The sequence below is a fragment of the Ursus arctos genome, unplaced genomic scaffold (genome assembly GCF_023065955.2).
Source record: "Ursus arctos isolate Adak ecotype North America unplaced genomic scaffold, UrsArc2.0 scaffold_24, whole genome shotgun sequence".
Classification (NCBI taxonomy): Eukaryota; Metazoa; Chordata; class Mammalia; order Carnivora; family Ursidae; genus Ursus; species Ursus arctos.
This window is the reverse complement of record NW_026622919.1, coordinates 28360271-28383592: the sequence shown is the minus strand read 5'-3', so window position 1 is coordinate 28383592 and position 23322 is coordinate 28360271. Positions and strand designations below refer to the sequence as shown.

Genomic DNA, 23322 nt, shown 5'->3' with positions numbered 1-23322 from the left:
AAGCAAGATACTGCCTAAAGGCTGCCCATTTCCAAACAGTGGTTTCTATAAACTTGCTTTAATCCTTTTTAACAATTCTGGGGGTAATCATCAAAGTATATTAAAGCTCTAATAAGCCTGTTGTTGTATAAGTATTTATATGCACTTGACCAATATGAAATCATAAAATAATGCTCTAAGGACTTCCAAGTTAAGACATGTTTACACTAATGCTTTATTAATACTTTTTAAGTTGACATATAGAGTGAAGACTAAAAACAAGTGTGTTTTTTTGTGATTAGTGTAAGTTAAAGAACAGTTAATCCATCAATGTGGTATTACTTATGTCACCAATCAGTGAATATAGTGCCCTTTGCAGGCTGGAGAGAACCTGACTTTCTCCCAAGGCACCTATGAGGAACCCGTTAATGTACACGATGGTTCCAGTTATTTCTTAATGTGCAGCCCCAGCATCTTTATTTTTTAGTCATAAGGCCGAGCACAATAAGACCATTAAGAGCAACAGCCTGCATAAAACCTCATAAGTCATTTTTAATAAGGTCATCAATTTCTGCCAAGACCTAAACAAAGTTAAATGTATAACCAAGCCCTTTTAGCTGTGTTACCAAAGGGAACCAAGACAAAAAATAAATTAATCATGTTGTAAATGACTTACTCTGTAGCGACAGCAGGAGCTAAGGGATCAAACTCCATTACCTCGTAGTAATTGGGTGGCTGGAGATCATTCTTTGGCATTGCTTTAGGCAAAAACAAAACAAAAAAAACCAGAACAAAACACAAAAAACCCAACCAGTGAACACACATTGTGCTTTTCAAGAACACATGGACAATTAATATTCTCTTTATGATTCAGACTTCAAACATAAGACCCTAAGAAACCTTGACAACCCGAAATAAATACAACTGGTATTCTAATGCTACTCCCACATGCAACAAATCTATATACAACAGGACTTCCAAACGTCAGCTAAAGGTTCATTTACCTCAGCATTCCAAATACAACATTCAGCGCAATATAAGCATTTTTATAATCTAACGTCAGTCATGGGTATCTGCCATGAATTTACTTCATGGGGTTTAAAAAGGCACATAAAGTCCTCATTTTTCCTCTCTATATACCTATTTTGGATCAGAAGTAAATCTCTGGTGGACTCCTATATTCTCACCAGTTTCCTTAATCAATGCAAATAATAGGTCTCAAGTACCTGGATGATTGCTGGGCAGGGAAGGTAGTCTCTGGCTTGATGGTGTTGCCGGAATGCTCTGCAGACTGACTGGCTGTAGTACTGAATTTGAATATTCTGGAAACTGAAGAAAGCATAGCACAATGTTCAAATAAACATTCTACATTAAGCTTTTGTTATTTAGATTCCCAGGCTTCTAAGTGGCACTACTCCAAGAACCATATACTCCCAATTGGACAAGAATTAGAAATTATGAACTCTTACTTTTTTAGGTAATAATACTTAACTACTGTTCTCTCTGGTTCCATGCCCATTGTACCTCATTTCCCATATAAAATGTAAAATTAACATGTTGCTTAAAAAAAAAAGCAGAAATGTATGGCTCATCTAGATTCTGTTGTTTCCCATTGACTAAAAAAATCTCAGCCTCAAACAGAAAAATTAATCTTAACCCTACAGAAGGGCATAAGGTGATGGCATCGAATTAGGACTGATAAAGATTAAAATCTTAGAAATATCTTTCTTCTTGTAAACGTCCTCATTCATTTCACAAATATGTCCTGGGCTCCTACTGGATGCCAGGCACTATAAATAAAAGAGACCAAATCCCTGCACCCTTAAAGCAGACAATCAACAAAGGTAAACAGATGTCCAATAACAAGTACTCTAAAAAAAAAGAAAAACCAAACCAAACAAACAAAAAACAGGGTAACAATGAGAAGGCAGGCTGGGGTAGACGGGGTGGGCTGTTGCTGTGATAGCAGTGGTCAGGGAATGCCTCGCCATTAGGGACATTTGAGCAGAGCCCTGACTGAGGTGGGTGCTGGGAATACCTGAGGGGGCACAAGGTCATCTCTGAAGCAGAGGAGACCAGTGTGGCTAGAGGAGAGTGAGCCAAGGAAGAGAGGTGAGGTTAGAGAGGTAATGGGAAAGGTGAGATCAGCATTTCAGGTTTTTACCGAGTGAAACAGAAGAAGAAAATCATAGGTGGGTTTAGAGCAGTTAAGTAATGTATGACTTTACTTTTTTCTCCCCCCTCCTCCCAAGACTGCTCTGGTTTGAGAATAGATTGTATGATAGGGATGGGGGTGGGGAGGGAGGTGAAGACTGAAGCCGGGTACCTCCTCAGGGTATCCATCTGATGTTTTGGACTGGGATGCAGAGGTGGAGGCGGTGAGAAGTGGCTAGATAATAGGCATGCTGTGAAGGGAAAAGGTGAAAAGGCAGAGGTAAAGCACTGTTGTCCAAGGTTTTAACTTAAGCAACTGAAATAGTGAGGCCGGGGAAGCCTGCAGGAAGGGCAAGCGGAGAGCCAGGACTGAAACGCAAAAAGAGATTACTCGGAAGGTGGATTTGCGAGTTCTGAGTTTAGGGAAGGGGTTTGGGCTGGAGATACCAATTGTAGGTTGTCAGAGTCTGAATGGTATTTTAAGATATGAGACCAAAAGACTGGAAGAATGAATGTGGAAAGAGAAGGCTGAAGCCTAATCCCTGGGGTCTGCAATACTGGAAGGCGTTAGAGGAGTGGGGGGCCAGAAAAGGAGATAGAGAAGTGGAATTAAGAGAACAAGAGTGAGTGGTGTCTGAGAGTCACATGTGCAAAAAAGGAGGAAGTGAGTGATTCTGTCACCTGCTGCTGATAAATCAGGTAAGATGAGGACTGAAAATTGCAGTACTAGATTTGGTAATAATGGAGGTCACTGGAGAACATGACAAGAGCGATACCAGCACAGCGGGAGGAATAAGAGCCTGTATGAAGCCCATCAAAAAGGATGGAAGGAAAGAAGAGGAAGAGACAGCTACTATAAACAACACTAAAGGAATTTTAATCCATAACCATTTTTCTAATAGAAGTAAGATTCAACTTGTCTATTTTGAAAGACTAAAAAAGATAAAGAGAGGTCCTAACAAGGGCTGTATCAACACGTTATAGAACATATAACAGAACATTGAACAGAACATGAGATTTAATGACCAGGAATTCCTTCTCAGCCATGATAATCTGCTGCTGGGTGTGCTGCCCAGGAAGGGTTTCATTACTTACACTTTCATATGTAGGACTTGAAGTGACGTTTTGGCTGGTCCTTTGGGGAAACCTAGGAGAGTATGATAAGACAGCATGATTACCCTACAGTAAGCACAAATGCAAAACGACAGACTCCCTACAAACAAATCTAAAATGTACCTCAGGCTGCAATGGACTATTAATTTTATATAACAACTACCATCTGGTTTCAGTGCCCACCAGCTTTTGACACCCAAATACCAAAGAGAATAAAGACAAAGCACTATCCCTTGGCAGTGGTAGCCCCGAGATCCTGAAGTATACATAAATATACTAGTGAGAACAAGCTATCAATGTTTCCATCACAGTAGCTATCACCCCATCTTTCCTGAAGGATGAGAAGGATGAGAAGCAATCCAGAGTAGAGGTTAGGAAGGAGGTGGGAAGGGTCCTGGTTCTATGGAAGATAGAACACACACACACTTTGCCCTGTCTCTCCCAATGGGGGCAACTATAAAATGTGGACAGGATACATGGGGCAAATATTTGAGGGCTGAAAAGTAAATAGTTACAGGATGACTGGGAAAGAAGACTGGAATCTGAGTATCACCAGATCATTGTGAACATATTTATTTTTGCCCCTCTTGAATACCCAAACCTGAATGCAGTGCAGCTTAAAACCCAAGAGTGGCAGCAAGGACAGACAGTTCCAGGAGAAGCCCTTTTGTTCTCACTCAAGGAACAGGAGACAGAAGTCCTAATGCTCAGAGATAGTATGGAAATCCCTTTTCCTCTTTTCTCTTTTTCTTCCTATTCTCTTGCCCTCTAAACCTGAGGCAATCCCAAAGGGGCTGCAATGAGAGTAGAAGCAAGAGGGACCTATAGAGTTTTGTTCATCTGAGGGGACCCTTCTTCTTCAACAAGTATGACTATGATCCCAGAGGACAGCGCCTAACTCTGTCTTGTTTTTGTTTCCTATGGTCCCAGACACATGCACAGTCAAGGAAATGCACAGCATAGAGTAGGGTAACTGAATCTCCAGCTTTTTTTTTTTTCAAGATTATATTTATTTATTTGACAGAGAGAAACAGCCAGCGAGAGAGGGAACACAAGCAGGGGGAGTGGGAGAGGAAGAAGCAGGCTCCCAGAGGAGCAGGGAGCCCGACGTGGGGCTTGATCCCAGGACCCTGAGATCATGCCCCGAGCCGAAGGCAGACGCTTAATGACTGAGCCACCCAGGTGCCCCTGAATCTCCAGCTTTCTGACTACAGAACCAAAAAGGCAAATCCTAGGAAAGCAAAGCACCAGAGAAATCACAAAGAGGGGGGAATTCAGAAAAATCTTAAAGCTGTTTATGAAGTCCTGAGCTCACTCCTTGATCTGTGCCTTTGTGGATTTGATCCCAGTCGGGATACAAAAAATATCGAGAACTAAACACACAGCCATCCAAGCCTCAGGGTGGCACACACGAGAAAGGTCGGAACAGCACCACAAAGGCTTTGAAAACGTAACTACTTTGGAACCAGTGCCCTCCATATTACCAAATCTAGCACAAAGGTGGCAGGCTGAAGCTGAGGCATGAACTTAAGGCGGCTGTTTGCCTTCTAAAATCAAAATAGCACCATTTTCTCGACAGGATTTAAATAAGAGCAAGGAATCATAACATTAAAAATGCCCAGGAATACAATCCAAAATTACTAGGCATGTGAAGAACTGGAAAAGTTTCAACAGGCAAAAGAAAAGGCAAACAACAGAAGTCAATATCAAGAGGACACAGATGTTAAAATGATCTCAGATTTTAAAGCAGCTCTTATACAAGTGCCTCAACCAGCAACTGTGAATACTCATGGGAAAAAAATGGAAAAATAGAAAGTTGTTTCAAAGAAAAATAAGATACAAAGAAGAGCCAAACTGTAACTTCAGAATCAAAAATACATTAACTGAACTTTTAAAAAAATTTACAGAATGAGCTCCATAGCAAAATGGAGATGACAGAGGATATAGGCGGCAGAGGAGTCCGAGGTGGTGGAGGAGGAGACCTTAGTTTCGTCTGGTCCCAGGAATTCAGCTAGGTAACTGTCAAATCATTCAGAACACCAGCAAACTCCACCGGAGACCTAAGAAAAGAACCACTGCAACTCTAGAATTAGAAAAGCAGCCACTTTCTGCAAGGTAGGAAGTGTGGAGAAGGAATCTGAGGCGATATATTGGAAGATAAACCGTTGGGTGGGGGGAGAGGGAGACTCCATAAGCTGGCTACCCAAAGATGACAGAGCAACAGAGTGCAAACTCAGAACTTTTAGAAGTCTGCCTCGGTGAGGGTCGTCCTGGCCTGAAAGGCCCTCAGGTGGTGAAGCAGGGCAGAATCCTAGGTGGGACAGTATGTGGTCTCAGAATCAAGGTGTTAAATGAGAAAACTATGCAGCCAAGAATACTTCATCCAGCAAGGCTGTCATTCAGAATAGAAGGAGAGATAAAGAGTTTCCAGGACAAACAGAAACTGAAAGAATTTGTGATCACTAAACCAGCCCTGCAAGAAATATTAAAGAGGAGGTGCACCTGGGTGGCTCAGTTGGTTCAGCGTCTACTTTCGGCTAGGGCCATGATCCCGGGGTCCTGGGATTAAGTCCCGCATTGGGCACCCTGCTTAGCGGGGAGTCTGCTTCTCTCTCTTCCTCTGCCCCTCCCCCCTGCTCGTGCTTGCTCTCTCTCAAATAAATGAATAAAATCGTTAAGAAAAAATTTAAAGAAATATTAAAAGGGGATCCTTTAAGCAAAGAGAGAGCCCCAAAGTAACAGACCAGAGAGGAACAGAGATAATATACAGAAACAGTGACTTTACAGGTAATACAATGGCACTAAATACATATCTTTCAATAGTTACTCAGTGTAAATGGGCTAAATGCCCCAATCAAAAGACACAGGGTATCAAACTGGATAAAAAAGCAAGACCCATTGATATGCTATCTGCAAGAGATTCATTTTAGACCCAAAGACACCTCCAGATTGAAAGTGAGGGGGTGGGAAAACCATTTATCATGCTAATGGACATCAAAAGAAAGCTGGGGTGGCAATCCTTATATCAGACAAATTAGATTTTAAAACAAAGGTTGTAATAAGCGATGAGGAAGGACACTGCATCATAATTAAAGAGTCTATTCAATAAGAAGATCTAACAATTGTAAATATTTATGTCATGGGAGCAGCCAATTATATAAACCAATTAATAACAAAATAATAAGAAATTAAAGAAACGTATTGATAATAATACAACAATAGGGGACTTTAACACCCCACTCACTGCAATGGACAGATCATCTAAGCAGAAGATCAACAAGGAAGCATGGGCTTTATTTTTTATTTATTTTAACTTATTTTTTTATTAACATATAATGTATTATTTGTTACGGGGTAGAGGTCTGTGATTCATCAGTCTTATACCCAGTGCTCATTACAACATATACCCTTCCCAATGTCCATCAACTATTTACCCCACCACCCCCTCCCCTCCAGCAACCCTCAGTTTGTTTCCTATGATTAAGAGACTCTTATGGTTCGTCTCTCTCTCTCTGGTTTCGTCTTGAGGCAAGGGCTTTAAATGACACACTGGACCAGATGGACTTCACGGATATATTCAGAGCATTCCATCCTAAAGCAACAGGATACACAATGTTCTCTGGAACATTCTCCAGAATAGATCACATACTAGGCTCACAATTCAGGGCTCAACCAGTACCAAAAGACTGGGATCATTCCCTACATATTTTCAGACTACAATGCTTTGAAACTGGAACACAATCACAAGAGGTAATTTGGAAAGAACTCAAATACATGGGGACTAAAGAACATCCTACTAAAAAAATGAATGGGTCAACCAGGAAATTAAAGAAGAATTAAACAAATTCATGGAAACAAATGAAAATGAAAACACAATTGTTCAAGACCTTTGGGATGCAGCAAAGGCAGTCCTAAGAGGGAAGTATATAGCAATACAAGCCTTTCTTGAGAAACAAGAAAGGTCATAAATATATAACTTAACCTTACACCTAACGAGCTGGAGAAAGAACAGCAAATAAAGCCTAAACCCAGCTGGAGAAGAGAATTAATAAAGATTAGGGCAGAAATCAATGAAATAGAAACCAAAAGAACAGAACAGATCAATAAAACTAGGAGCTGATTCTTTGAAAGAATAAGACTGATGATAAATTCCTGGCCAGACTCATCAAAAAGAAAAGAGAAGGACCCAAACGAATAAAATCATGAAGGAAAGAGGAGAGATCATGACCAACACCAAGAAAATACAAACAATTATAAGAATATCTTATGAGCAACTGTATGTCAACAAATGAGGCAATCTGGAAGAAATGGATGCCTTCTTAGAGACGTATAAACTACCAAAACTGAAACACGAAGAAATAGAAAACCTGAATAGAACCATAATCAGCAAGGAAATTGAAGCAGTGATCAAAAATCTCCCTACAGGGGCGCCTGGGTAGTGCAGTCGTTAAAGCGTCTGCCTTCGGCTAAGGGCGTGATCCCGGCGTTCTGGGATCAAGTCCCACATCGGGCTCCTCTGCTGGGAGCCTGCTTCTTCCTCTCTCACTCGCCTGCTCTGTTCCCTCTCTCGCTGGCTGTCTCTCTGTCACATAAATAAATAAAATCTTTAAAAAAAAAAAAAATCTCCCTACAAACAAGAGCCCAGGGCCAGATGACTTTCCAGGGGAATTTGACCATTTAAAGAAGAATGAATACCTATTCTTTTGAAGCTGTTTCAAAAAAATAGAAATGGAAGGAATACTTCCAAACTCTTTCTGTGAGGCCAGCATTACCTTGATCCCAAAACCAGACAAACACCCCACCAAAAAGGAGAACTACAGACCAATGTCCCTGATGAATATGGATGCAAAAATTCTCACCAAGATACTAGCCAATAAGATCCAACAGTACATTAAAAGGACTATTCACCACAACCAAGTGGGATTTATTCCTGGGATGCAAGGTGGTTCCATATCTGCAAATCAGTCAATGTGATACACTACATTAATAAAGGAAAGGACAAGAACCATATGATCCTCTCAATAGATGCAGAAAAAGCAATCGACAAAGTACAGCATCCTTTCTTGATTAAAACTCTTCACAGTGTAGGGATAGAGGGATTATACCTCAATATCATAAAAGGCATATACAAAAAGCCCACAGCAAATATAATTCTTTTTTTTTTTTAAAGATTTTATTTATTTATTTGACAGAGATAGAGACAGCCAGCGAGAGAGGGAACACAAGCAGGGGGAGTGGGAGAGGAAGAAGCAGGTTCCCAGCAGGGAGCCTGATGTGGGGCTCGATCCCAGGGTCCTGGGATCATGCCCTGAGCCGAAGGCAGACGCTTAACAACTGAGCCACCCAGGCGCCCCGCAAATATCATTCTCAATGGGGAAAAACTGAGAGCTTTCCCCCTAAGGTCAGGAACATGGCAGGGATGTCGACTATCACCACTGGTGTTCAACATGGTACTGGAAGTCCTAACCTCAGCAATCAGACCACAAAAGGAAATAAAAGGCATCCAAATCGGTAAAGAAGTAGTCAAACACTCACTCTTTGCAGATGACATGATATTGTATTTGGAAAACCCAAAAGATTTCTCTCCAAAATTGCTAGAACTCATGTAGGAATTGAGCAAAGTGGCAGGATATAAAATCAATGCACAGAAATCAGTCACATTCTGTGCACTAACAATAAGTCAAAGGAAAGAGAAATTAAGGAGTCGATCCCATTTACAATTGCACCAAAAATTATAAAATGCCTAGGAATAAATCTAACCAAAGAGGCAAAGGATCTGTACTCGGAAAACTATAGAACACTCATGAAAGAAACTGAGAAAGACAGCAAAAATGGGAAAACATTCCATGCTCATGCATGGGAAGAACAAATATTGTTAAAATGTCTATGCTACCTAGAGTAATCTATACATTCAATGCAATCCTTATCAAAATACCATCAACCTTTTTCACAGAGCTGGAACAAATAATCCTAAAATTTGTATGGACCAGAAAAGACCCCGAATAGCCAAAGGAATGTTGAAAAAGACTACCAAAGCTGGTGATATCACAATTCTGGACTTCAAGGTCTTTTACAAAGCTGTAATCACCCAGACAGTATGGCACTGGCACAAAAACAGACACACAAATCAATGGAACATAATAGAGAACCCAGAAATGGACCCTTAACTCTATGGTCAACTAATCTTCAACAAAGCAGGAAAGAATATCCAATGAAAAGAAGACAGTCTCTTCAACAAATGGTGCTGGGAAAACTGGACATCCACATGCAGAAGAATTACACCATACACAAAAATAGACTCGAAATGGATGAAAGACCTAAACGTGAGACAGGAATCCATCAATATCCTAGAGGAGAACCCAGGCAGCAACCTCTTCAACCTTGGCAGCAGAAACTTCTGTCTAGACATTTCTCCAAAGGCAAGGGAAACAAAGGCAAAACTAAACTATTGGGACTTCAAGATAAAATGCTTTTGCACAGCAAAGGAACCAGTCAACAAAACCAAAAGACAATGGACAGAATGGAAGAAGATATTTGCAAATGTCTTATCAGATAAAGGGCTAGTATCCAAAATCTATAAAGAACTTATCAAACTCAATACCCAAAGAGCAAACAGTCCAATCAAGAAATGGGTAGAAGACATGAACAAACATTTCTGCAAAGAAAACATTCAAATGGCCAACAGACACATGAAAAAATGATCAACATCACTTGGCATCAGGGAAATACAAATCAAAACCACAATGAGATACCACCTCACACCAGTCAGAATGACTAAAATTAACAAGTCAGGAAATGACAGATGTCAGTGAGGATGAGGAGAAAGGGGAACCCTCCTATACTGTTGGTGGGAATGCAAGCTGATGCAGCCACTCTGGAAAACAGTATGGAGGTTCCTCAAAAAGTTGAAAATAGAGCTACCCTATGATCCAGCAATTGCAGTACTGAGTATTTACCCCAAAGATACAAATGCGGTGATCTGAAGGGACATCTGCACCCCAATGTTCATAGCAGCAATGTCTCCAATAGTCAAATTATGGAAAGAGCTCAGATGTCCATTGACAGATGTATGGATGAAGAAGTTCTGTTATGTATATACAATGGAATACTACTCAGCCATCAAAAAAAGAGAAATCTTCCATTTGCAATGACATGGATGGAACTAGAGGGTATTATCCTAAGCAAAATAAGTCAATCAGAGAAACATAATTTTCATATGATCTCACTCATACTTGGAATTTAAGAAACAAAACAGGATCATAGGGGAAGGGAGGGAAAAATAAAACAAGATGAAGTCAGAGAGGGAGCCAAACCACAAGAGACATAGAAATGAAACTGAAGGTTGCTGGAGAAGAGGGGGCTGCAGGGTAGGGTAACTGGGTGGGTGATGGACATTAAGAAGGGCATGTGATATAATGAGCACCAGGTATTAATAAGACTGATGAATCACTGAACTCTACCTCTGAAACTAATAATATATTATATGTTAACTAACTGAATTTAAATTAAAAAGATTTATTTATCTAAAAAAAAAGAAACAGGCAGCAAATTGAACCTAAATCAATAGAAATTATCCCATCTTAAAAAAACAAAACAGAGAGTGAAAAAAGTAATGAACAGAGAACTCTAGGGATTTACCAGACAATGATACCAGATCTAACGTTTGTGTCGTCAAGCATCCCAGAGGGACAGTAGAACGTGTAATGTTGAAGAAGTATTTTAACCATAAGGCTGAAAACTTCACAAATTTGATGAACGACATAAACCCACAGATTCAAGAAATGCAGTGTAGTAGATTGAATGGTGCCCCCACCTGCAAAAGGTATGTCCTTGTCCTAATTCCTGGAACCTGTGAATGTGACTTTATTTGGAAATGCGTCTTTTCTGATGTAATTAAGTTAAGGATCTTGAGACAATGATATCATCCTATATTACTCGAATGAGCCTTAAATCCAATGACAAAGTGATCTTAAAGAGAAAAGCAGAGGGAGATTTGAAACACACAGAGAAGGCAACATGAAGGTAGAGGCAGAAAGTAGAGTGATGTGGGCCAAGCCAAGGAAGCCAAAAAAATGCCAACAGTCATCAGAAGCTGGAAGAGGTGAAGAATGGCTTGTCCTGTAAGAGCCCTGCAGGGAGTGTGGCCCTGCTGATTTCAGGTTTCCAGCCTCCAGAACTATGAGAAAATTAATTCCTGTGGTTTTCAACCACCCAGTTTGTGGTGATTTTTGTGATGGCAACCATAGGAAATGAATACTGTCAGCAAATCCCAAACAGAATTAACCAAAAGAAATCCATGTCCAGACATATAATCAAACTTCAGAATCAGGGAAAAAATTCTTAAAGCATAACATAAAGAAAACAACACATTATCTATAGGAGAACAATGATGTGAATGCATATAGATTTCTCATTAGAAACCATTTAGGCCAGAAGAGGGTGGAGGAATGTTTAAAAACTGAAAGAAAAAAACCCATCAACCCAGAATTCTATATCCATTGCAAACATCCCTCGGGAACAAAGATGAAATAAAGACATTCTCACATGTGAGAAAAATCACCACAAACTGGGTGGTTGAAAACCACAGGAATTAATTTGGCTGTATGTAGACTAAAATATTATGCATTGCAATCCTTAAAGCAACCAGGCCCCTCCTTCCTCATAATATAAACCCCACAAAGTTACAACTAAACTCGTAGTAGATAAGACGGAATACTGAAAACATTCAAACAATCCAAAAGACTGTAGTAAGGAGGAAACAGAAAAAAAACAACAAAGAAAACAAATAAGCTATATAATGTTAAACCTAAATCCAAACATAATTACATTAAATGTAAATGGTCGAAAAAACACCAATTAAAGAAAGAAATTATAAGAATACATAAAAATGCATGACCCAACTATATGCTATCTACAAGAAATGCACTTCAAATATTTTTATATAGTTAAAAGATGAAAAGCAATATACCATGCAAACACTAATCAAAAGAAATCTAGAGTAGCTATATTAATATCAAAGTAGACAGCAGGGCAAAGAAAATCACAAGGGATGAAAAGGGACTACACTTAATGCTTTAAGGATCAATTCACCAAGAAGACACAACAATACTGCACATGCACTTAATAACAGAGCTTCAGAATCCATGAAGCAAACGCCACTTTTACACAGCCTTTTCTAGAGATAGGACACACTGTATGAGTCTATTTAGATGCCATTCTTCAAAACACAAACTACAGTGACAGAAAACAGACTGGTGGTTGCTGGGGGGTGAGTGTGGGACAGTGTGACTATAAAGGAACACCACGAAGGAATCTGGGGGGTGATGAACTATCCTGTACCCTGTGGTGGTGGTTACGGGAGTCTGTACGTATGTTAAAATTCATAGGACTGCACACCAAAGAAAAACAATTTTAAGTAGATGAAATTTCACCTTATGGAAATTTTTAAAATAAAATTAATTAAAGCACAGAAAGAAAAAAGAGAAAGCAGGCACTGAAATCAGACCCACTTGAATTTGAAACCTGTTTCTGCAGTAGCTGGGCAATACCTTTGGGCAGGTTAATCTTCTGCAGCCTTGGTTTCTTCACTTGTGAAGAAATGAGAACGATGGTATATTTACCTCCCGGTCCTACTGGGAGCACTAGTAAGTAATCAGTAAACCTTTCTTATTCTTGTTAGCTTGTTGCCTGATAGTAAATGGACCATAAATATGACCTATTACACTTTATCCCATAATCATTGTTTTTCAAGATTCCTTTCTGTTAGAGTGATGGAATTACACCCACTTGTTCCGTGATGGTGAACAGAGGGGTGGAAAACTCTGAAGGCTCTAAGATATTTTTGATGGCTGATTTTGTCTTTCATATGTGAAAGGCAAAATTTCATATCTCCGGCACACTATTTAACCCAGAATACATACCTTAGGTAACTTCAGTGCTTCAATTCCTGACACTAAAAAACTGGTCTAACTATAGTCACTCAGGTATAAGCTCTTTCAAAAATTTGAAACAAACTAGAAAACAAAATACTGATATTACATATTATCTTTTATTCCAGTGAATTCCAAGAACTATAATTATTTTGGCATCTGAATGTTAGGTGGACAACCATTATAGGGTTTCTAATGTACGATCAGCAAAGTACTGCTTTATGATTCTCCTGGGATGCTTTTTAAAACTGAGGAGCCCTACTACTGAGTCAGAATTTCTGGGGGCCAGCAATTTTACTTTTTAGTAATCCCCCAAGTAATTTTCATGCACACTCAAGTATGAGATCACCGATATTACAGATTAAAATAAGCAGCTATTAGCTAGGGTTTGATCTTTTTAATAAGCTTTATAAGAGACATTTTTGTAATTGGATTTCATTTATATAATCACTCCTCCTCATTACACAACACGATTTGCAGGATAAAGGAAAACAGAATCAGTTACTTTAGATCACATTATTTACTAAGCAACTTCCTGGAAATCTGCCTACAGATTGCAACATTACGTGCATCACAGTTAGTCAAGACCAGAGGTACTGACCCAACTGGTCATTCATGACACAGCCTCAGACACTATTCTTTCCCAGCACATGAAGCTTTCCTCAGTCCTCTTCTTGCCTTTTGTTTCTCTTTCTTCCCAGTTTGATTCTCCTTTCTCATTTCCTTCTCCCTGCCCCCTGCCCCCCTGCCGATTTCTTTTTTAATGTAGAAAAGTAATTCAGTGATTGGGTACACTCAGTAAAAACAGTGGGCAACTCTAAAAATATGTCTAAATCCACTAATGTAAAAACATATGTATTTTTATCAAGATATGCCAAGCTATGTTGAATGAAAAACAAAAGCAAGGGTCAGAAGAATATGTATGGTATGCTGCATTTAATAAAGGAGAAAAAAAATCATATTCATTATTTACCCAAAGACACTTTGAAAGACAAATAAGAAAGTGGCTACCAGGGTAAGAGCAGGATATGACATAGGAGAGGGGGAATGGGAAGCATGGGGGTGGGGTGAGATCAAGTACTAAGTACTGTCCTTGTAGATCTTTTTATATCATTTTGATACCTGAATCATGGAAATGCGTTGTCTATTACTTAAAATATATACATTTAAAAGGAAAAAAAACCAGCCTCTGACATACAGAAAATCCAGCTTCTGTTTATTTTTTGCTGTATCTACTCTATCCTGCTTCTCTTTGACCTTAAGTGAATCGTGCCTTTTTTAGTTTCTTCTGCATTCTTCTTGTGTTTCTTTATGCAAAGAGGAAAATGTTTATATTATTTCCTACTTTCTTAAGCAAATGTAAGATAGTATACACACATTACTTTGCACACTCTTTCATTTCATAATATATTAGTGATTGGCCCTCACAGAGTCTACACTTGTCCCCTAGCTGTATAGTAATACATTGTGTCAATATTTAGGCCACAACTGAGGCATACTTGAATCATTTCCAGTTATTAGCTGTGCCCAAATGTTGTCAAGAATAATTTTGTAAACACCTCATTTTGCATAAGCGAGTATGAATTCCTAGGAATGAGATGGTGGGCTCAAAGGTAAATGCACTTGTAATTGTAATAGATACTCCCACTTGCGCCTTGTAAGAACTGCATAATTTTGTGATACTGTCTTTCCATACCCAATAAGGCATGTTAAGAAACATTCAGACTCTCACCAATCTGCGAGGTTAAAACTAAAGTCATTGTAGTTTAATTTATATTTCTGTAAATATAAATAAGATTGAGCATCACTGTATCTGTTTACGGGCCATTTGGATCCATTTTTTGGTGAACTATCAGTTTGTCTGATCTGCTTCTTCATACCTGTATGAACTTGGGCCATTTCTATTCCCTACATCTCAGCCTTTTCTCCTGTAAAATGGGCATGATGACAACAGCATAGGTCCGAGAGTTTTTGCAAAGATTAAACGGAATAAACAAACACAGCTTAGCAAAGTGCCTGGCAATGGCAAGTGATCCATAACGGGTGTGGCCATTATTTGTTTGAACTCCCTTGTCATTCAATTCCCCTTGTTCTTCCCCCACCTCCTGTTACCACTGAAAAATAACATAAATAACTTTTGGAAGGCTTACCACTAAAGCGCTGTATTAGGAAGTACATACAGCATCTCACAGAATATTTGCAAGAATCCTAGGAGGTACTCTCAGAAGAAAAATGAGGTTCACACTGGTGAAGTTTCTCATCCAAGGTCACACAGCTGGTAGAAAGCAGAGCTGAGATTCTAACTCAGGACCGTCTATTTCCTAAGCCTCTACTTTTTCTCTTACGTCACGCTGTCTTAAATATGAGAAATCAGAAGGAGATGGTATTACCTCTGGGGTATTACTGGACATACTTACAGGGGTGTTTCTGTATTTTCCAAGGCTAGCAAATCCACCTGTGGACGAAGACTGGGGTTCAAGTTGTTTGTTACAACAGGACTTGGAGAGCTGAAATCTAGAACACAAAATGGACTGGTTTGGCTTTAAAACATTTTGTCATTCAGTTGTTCTGTTCGATTTTCCACAATAAAAACAAAAACAAAACAGATATTTCTGCTGCCATAAAATGATTTCCTCAAACAAATTAAAGGACATTATTAATGGTAACTGGAAAGAGAAATGTGGCCACAAGAAGAGGATGTTGTGAAGGTAACAAATGTTATTATATCAGATTTTCTGAAATCCCAAACTGATCTAGAATGGAAGGGATTTTGTGTGTCTTATTCTTTCAAGCACAGAAGTAAAAAGCTAGGGCATATATGGAGCTCTACCCTCTCCTCCCCAAGCTCTCAACTTCCTATAATCCTAAGTAAGACACCCCAAAGGAGGATAATCTCAAAGCTGGGTGGCTATCAGGTGGCAGACAGGGGATTTCAACTTGGACTTCTACCTCAAAAACCTGTGTTTTTTCCTCCACATTTCACCACCATGTAGATCAGTCCTCCTAATTCCTGACTTTCTCTACCTGCATCAAATATTTCCTTACCTAAATGCTGTAGCATAGCAGAGAAACCCAAAAGTCATAGTGTGTGGTTCAGAGTGGTTTTAAGTTTGGCCATGATGCTGAACCACATTTATAAAAGCAGGCCAGGTGAATTCGATGAGATTCTAAGCCAGGGGGATGAGTTTCAGGGATCCAACCCGCCCCCCCCCCCCCCCCATATATCCCATTGCTGGGTTTGAGCCAACCACTCGCCAAAGAATAATTACATCTCCTGATACAGTTCTCTGATATTCAAACTGACTTCAGTCCTCCCCACGTTGCATTTTTAATCATGAAACCAAGCAGAACTGTTTCACATCAAGCTCTTCTGCTGGTCTGAAAGGCCCATGTGCTTATTTACTTAAGTCTGAAAGCTGAGCATTCACGGTGTTGAGTTCTCCCAGAGTGGCCCTAGGCATTGGAGGACTGAGCCTAAGGTCCAAGAGATCACAGGAGGGGGCAGAAGGTTCACTGGTAGTCTGAAAACAAAGCAAACAAAAACACAATTCAGAAAAACATGTGTCAGGTAATTTATCATGGTTTTCTTCCCTGGGGACTTTTTTTTTTTTTTTTTTTTGAGAAAGGAAAATCCTATTTGGATGCATCTCGAAGGAGAATTCTCTATTCAACAGGCAACACTCGTAGTAATCGCATCTCACCATCTACATGAGTTGCTGCTTAATCAGACAATCTTCTTATGACTTCTTATTAGTAACTTAATAATACTGAGTTGTTAAGGCAAATACTCTACACCACCAAAACCATTCCAGATTGTTAATGATGCTTCTTCTGTTTTAAGACTTGTTCTACGTAAGCCTTATTCCCTCCTGTACAATGTGTAAAATGTTCAATTGTTTTTTGTAACATTTCCGTTCACTTACACTGGCATCTTCCCTCTGGTTCCTATTTTGCTCCAAAATCCTTTGTTGGTTCCGAGTGAATCTGTTTGAGAGTTAGCAAAATATAAGTATTTAACAGAAAATAGATATGAAAATGCTATAATCCTTAACAAATTATTAACATGCAAATATTCAGGAACAAAGATAATCAGGCTCATCCCCATCGACTCCCAATAAAGTACTTTCATAACTTAAAAAAAAAAAATCTTTCCAGTTTATAGGGGTAGTAATGCCTTTACAGAAAACTGTGAGAAAATGAATACGTATTAAAAACTAGTAATAGGGTTGCCTGGGGGGCTCAGTTGGTTGAGTGTCTGACTATTGATTTCGGCTTGGGTCGTGAGATCAAGCCCCATATCAGGCTTGTATTGGGCATGGAGTCCATTTGAGGTTCTCCCTCTCTCCCCTCTGCCCAGCCGCCCCCGCTCATGCACTCACTCTCTCTCTCTCAAATAAATGAAATCTTAAAAAAAAAACCAAAAAACTAGTAGTAGTTCCATCACCTAGAAATGGTCCCTATTAACATCATGATGTATTTCCTTCTGGTATCTTTTTCTGTAAATTAATCTATTTTTTATAATAATTTTTTGTTGTTAGTCACCATACAGTAATCTATTTTTAAACTTATTTGCCATGATTTCACATAGTTCTGTATCCTAATTCAGTTATGTTGGGAGCATTTTTCCAGTTATTCAGAAATGCAATTTTTAGTGGCTGCATATTTTACCTTATGAACGTAGCACACATTTAACTACTCTTTTTTTTTTTTATAAAACAGATTTAATCTATCCATTTGAGAGAGAGCACATGAGTGGGGGGAGAGGGAGACGGAGAGACAGACTCCCCACTGAGCATGGAGCCCAACATAGGGCTCGATCCCAAGATCCCAAGATCATGACAGCCAAAGTCAGATGCTAAACCAACTGAGCCACCCAGGCGCCCCTACATTTAACTACTCTTAATCTCAAATATTTGTTTCCAATCCTGCCATTATAAATAATGTTCCATAAAAATTCAAACACATTTAACATATTTTCACTGTTTATCTTCATTTTTATGACACCTGATATCCACTAAAAATATCGACGTTTTACAACTTAAATTTTACATTGCTCGTACATTGGGAATAAAAGAGGAGCAGATAAATAAATAATAGGTTTGAAAGACTAGTGAAGCTGAAGGCAGTAGTCCAGGGATCGAGTGTCAGCTTTATTATCACATAGCTATAGGATCGTGGGCATAACTTCTGATCCTCAGTTCTCTATCTTTTTGCTAAAAGAGAACAGCAGCATTTGAAGCATTTCCTCAGAAAGTTATTCTCAGGGGCGACCCCTAGAAAGATAATACAGGTGGATTAATGTGGAAATGCTTTGCAAACTAAGAGTTGCTTTAGAAACATATTAAATTAGAGCATGCACTTAGGTTTAAGGATTTTTCCCTTTCTAAAACACATGTTTTTTCTTCCCCCTCCTTACGGCATTGGCTTCTTGTACACTAGTTATGTGCTGGGTATGAAGAACCCTCTCAGATCAAGCCTCGAGTAACAAACTTCTGTTTTCTTATTTGCACAACTCTTCCCTAGATGTAATGAGCAGAGACTTTGGGGGATGTTGGAATAGGGCAAATGTATTTTGCATGTGGAGGGATGTGAATCTTTGGGGGAAGAGAGGGCAGACTGTGATGAACAGAATGGGGCTCCCTCCTTCCAGATAGCTATATCCTAGTCATTGGAACAGTGAATATGTTAGGTTGGATGGCAAATGGAAAGTTGCCTTAATAGGGAGACTTTAATAGGGAGATTAGCCTGGAATATACAGATAAGCACTGTAACCACAAAGGCGCTTAAACGTGAAGAGGCAGGCAGAAGAGGAAGCAAGAATGATACAATATAAAAAAACTCAACCAGACGGTGTTGGCTTTGAAGATGGTGGAAAGGGATCACGAGCCAAGGAGAGTGGGCAGGCTCGAGAAGCTGCAAAAGTGAAGCAAACGGACTCTCCTCTAGAGCCTCCAAAAAGGAATGGACCCCCTACTGACACCTTGATGTTAGCCTGGGGAGACCCATTTTGGACTCTTAGAGAACTGCAGGATAGTAAGTTTATGCGGTTTTGAACCACTAAAGTTGTGACAATTTGTAAGAGCAGCTATAGGAAACAAGTACACCAAGACTACTATCTTTTCTAGAAGCAAAACATTTCTCTCTGAATCTTAAGACTTAAGTGTTTCTGTCCCACAACTGACTGCAGGTGCCTTTGGCACACATGGTTCAGAGCCGAATCAGAGTGAGCCATTCGCAGAAGTAACCCAATCTCTTGATAGCTGGACCCAATTAAAAGACATTCCCCTTCAGAAGAAGCTTTTAGTCCGTGGTCTTAATGGTTTGTAACAGAATTCCCCAAAATGAAAACCAGGAGGCAGCACTCTGACAGCCATGCGGTTTTCCTGAGCTGTTTTTCCACTTACTAAGCTTTATGCCACAGAAAACAAAAGGCAAAAATTAGATTCTGTTCGGTGCTCAGACAACACTGGTCGCTGGGCTCACATGCTCAGTCAACGCTCGGTCATCGCTTCACACGAAGGGCTGGGGTCTCCGATAGGCAGTATGTAAGAGACAGTGAAGGAAAAAACTCATTTCATAGTATTGGTTTTACTTCACTGATTCTCTTGGTTCATTCACGGATCAACAGAAGAAAAAAAACAACAAAAACTAGTCAATAAGTTAAAAGGCCCAGTAGGATGTTAATGGGGAGGAGGAAGAAATTAATATTTAATATGTGTCAACATGGTAGCACCCCCCAAGGTGCCGTCATATATACTAAATCATTTAGTTCTCAAAACAACAACGAAACCCTGTAAATAGGTAATATTATCCTCTTTAATAGACAGGAACAAACTTAAGTCTTAAAAAAAGTAAGCGATTTTCCCAGAAATCATCAAGATTTGATTCATAAAACTTTTTTTCTTTAATCCAGCGCTGTTCCCCTATTTCCCTTATGAACCACTAAGTAGGGTCCACACAAGGGAAAACTGTCTCACCCAAAATGCAGACATCATTGCTACTGAGGAATGAGGATCTAGAAAAAGTGTGGGGAGCTCAGACACTCTAGCATTACAATGAGGAGAAGTCCTAGGGATAGCTCTGGGAAGAGACCACGAGACTTGCCTGGAACAATGGGTTTGTTTTTTCTTTTTTTCTTTTCTCTTTCTTCAGGTTCCTAATAATAGATCTTTGGGTATATTTACGTACAACTGTTTTATACAATATTTTAAAAGCACTGAAGTAAGTTGTTTTATATAGGTGACATTGTTAACTCAGATATCTTTGTATTAACTTATTAGGAAGTTTTCAAACCTATAGGAAAGTAAAGAGAACAGTATAACGAACACCCCTGTATTCCTCAGCGAAGTTTAATAACTGTGTATCTTTTTGCCATATTTGCTTTATATATATTTTTGCTGAAATATTTAAAATTATAGACTTTATGACATTTCATCCCTAGATATTTTAGAAGGCATTCTCCAAAACTAAAGACATTTTCCAACTTAACCACCGACTTAACCATTATATTTTCCCCTGTAAGTCCTTAATATTAATTAATATTCCACTCATATTCAAATTTCTCCCCTTAGCAACTAAATGTTTTTTAATGTTAGTGTGTTCAAAGTAGGATCCCGGTAAAGCCCACACATTACATTTGATTGCTGTTCCTTTTATTTATTTTTTTAATTTTAATTTTAATTTTTTTATCTTTTGACCCCCTTCCTCCCATTACACCTGCCTCCCACCCCCCTGCACCTCTGGCAACCACACCAAGTCCCTCTGCACCTATGAACTTGGTTTTGCGTTGTTTTTGCTTTTCTTGTTGTTGGTTTTTTTGTTAGATTCCACACGAAGCTACGTTTTTGTACATTAAGACAGAAGAAAAAGTCGCCTGTCAGTCTAGGCATGCCCCAGCTCCCGGGGGCTGGATCCCGGCTGCTCACTCTCTCTCCAGCCTGTGTGCTTTTCTGTAGCTTCACAGACCCTCCGAGCTCCTGCTCTGCTCCTTGTTCCGTCCATGCTCACTCATTCTGCAGTGCTCACCATAGGGGCACCTCCTCATCGACACTCCCCTTCCCCCTCCCCACCTGGATTAGGCCCGGCTGATATTCTGACCAAGCAGACCTCCTGCACTTTGTTTCACTGCACTTATTTCAATTTCCAAGTGTGTCTATTGTACTTAAGGTGTTTTTCTGACTTAGAGCCTTGCCTATCCCAATAGTTGATAAGACTCTTACTCTGATGAATAAATGAGTTAGAAACAACTAACATGCCAAATAATGAACTGGGAAAGACACGGACTATTACAGAGCTCTTAAACATAACAGCTTATCGAAAGGATTTCAAAGCGTAGGCTACGGAAATACTTGTTATACGGTGAATAAAATCAAGAGAAACAGAAGTGTATGTTCTTTACATGATCACAACTATAAAAAATGTAGGAAAAAGACTAAAAATGTTAGTGACAAAATGATGAGTATTTAAAATTTTTGCCTTCATACTTTTCTGAATGGAAACTTAAAATAAAAATCTATGTTCATATACAAATTGTCCAAACTACTGCTCTGGTTTGGTATAGACTATTTTCTTCATATAAAATATCCTCCCCTCTTCCCTGCACTGTTTTATGTTCCCGTCCATCTCAAACTTAGGATAAACCTCACTTTTACTAAGATGCTTTGTTTATACTATTCACCCGCTTGAGTCTACAATGTGCTCAGTGCAGACATTATCAAGGTGAATGAAATCCAGGCCCTGCTATGGTCAGTTATTTACAATGCCCGAGAGTGCTCCCAGCAGTGCACAGATGTGCTCTTGCTCTTGCAATCCAGATCACAAGCTCCCAGAAGGCCAGGACCACGTTCCCTCTCTTGGAAGGAAGGCTGCCTTGTCCTGAAGCTGTTCCCGATCTTAACTGTTTACCCAGTAGGTAGTCTTACAAGAATGCTGAGCCACTGCTGTAGAAACAACACGTGGAGGAGGGTGGGGAGGATGCACATCAGCTCACCTCTCACATCCAAGGAGGGCGTTATTCAAATCCTCGTTCACCTGAATTAGCTCAATGGTTACATCTTCATTCTCCACCACAATGAGCAGGTCCATGATCCTCTCCTGCATCTCCCGTCCTGTCTTATAAAGTTTCTGTCAAAGAAAGGAGAGAAATTTCTTCTTCTGTGCTAGGGAAGTTCTATAAAGAAACGGATGCACCAGTGAGCATATGCCCGTTGATCACTTCCTCCGGGAGTCACCTATGGGAGATTACCCAAGTATTTAATTACGTACAATTTGTTCTTCTTATCAGAAGGCAATGAGTTACACGTGATTATATTTTCCTCTAAAAACCAAATGAGGTGTCATAAGAACACTATGGTGCACTGCACAGAATGCCAGACTAGAAATTAGAACTGGTGTATGGGAATTCTAGAGGTGCCGCTTACTAGCTGCAGAATACAGAAATCACTGGTTTCCTAAATCTCAGTTTCCTCATTTGATAAATGAAAGTTATACTAGTTGCCACATCTACCTCAAGGGGTGACATAAAAAGCAAATGAGATGTGTATAACGAGGAACTCTAGGACTGTAAAGCACTACATAAAACACAAAATGCGTACTGCCGCTATTAGAGATAGAAGAACGTAGCAGTTAAAATACATTTATAGTGCCGTAATTTTCCTATTACATTTTACTTAAATAAATAAAGTTTACAATTACAACAACACATTCCAACGGAAACCAAACCAAAATTTAAAAAAAAAAAATAGGGATACTATGCTTGTTAGGACTACCTGGGGTCACTGCTTTAAGCCAGGACTGCACTCCCCAAACTAGCTTTTCCTCATAAGCATCAGGGGCACCTACAGCCAACGTACTGATTTGGAATCTCCAGGGCTGAGGGTCTGGGAATCTACATTTTTTTGTTTTTTTGGTAAGCATCCTGGAGTGTTCCTTATATACACGGACAATTTGAAAACTGCTGTCTTACAACTTATATCCTTACAGGCAAGCCTGAGGAGCGTAAAACTAATATTCACATCTCTTCAAACCCACCTCAGCTAGAATTTGTAAGCGTAACGGTCCATTAAGGTCAGGCAAGAACACCTTCAAAATGAGAGCGACAGAACTTGCTAAATCATCAGACTCTTCCATTATCTGACTTGTTTCCCTT

General features: G+C 39.5%; 1 protein-coding gene across 2 annotated transcripts in view; it reads right to left on the bottom strand.

Moving 5' to 3' along the window:
• Window positions 1-23322, bottom strand: part of TOM1L1 (target of myb1 like 1 membrane trafficking protein) — a 55263-nt gene that overhangs the window by 3990 nt on the left and 27951 nt on the right. For both annotated transcript variants that reach the window (XM_026513193.4, XM_044389320.3), the window contains 7 exons: window positions 22165-22298; window positions 17099-17159; window positions 16579-16696; window positions 15593-15689; window positions 3229-3280; window positions 1206-1308; window positions 656-737 (listed from right to left, as the gene is read on the bottom strand). In XM_026513193.4, the coding sequence (XP_026368978.1) occupies window positions 656-737; window positions 1206-1308; window positions 3229-3280; window positions 15593-15689; window positions 16579-16696; window positions 17099-17159; window positions 22165-22298 (647 nt within the window). The remainder of the gene's footprint in view (window positions 1-655; window positions 738-1205; window positions 1309-3228; window positions 3281-15592; window positions 15690-16578; window positions 16697-17098; window positions 17160-22164; window positions 22299-23322) is intronic.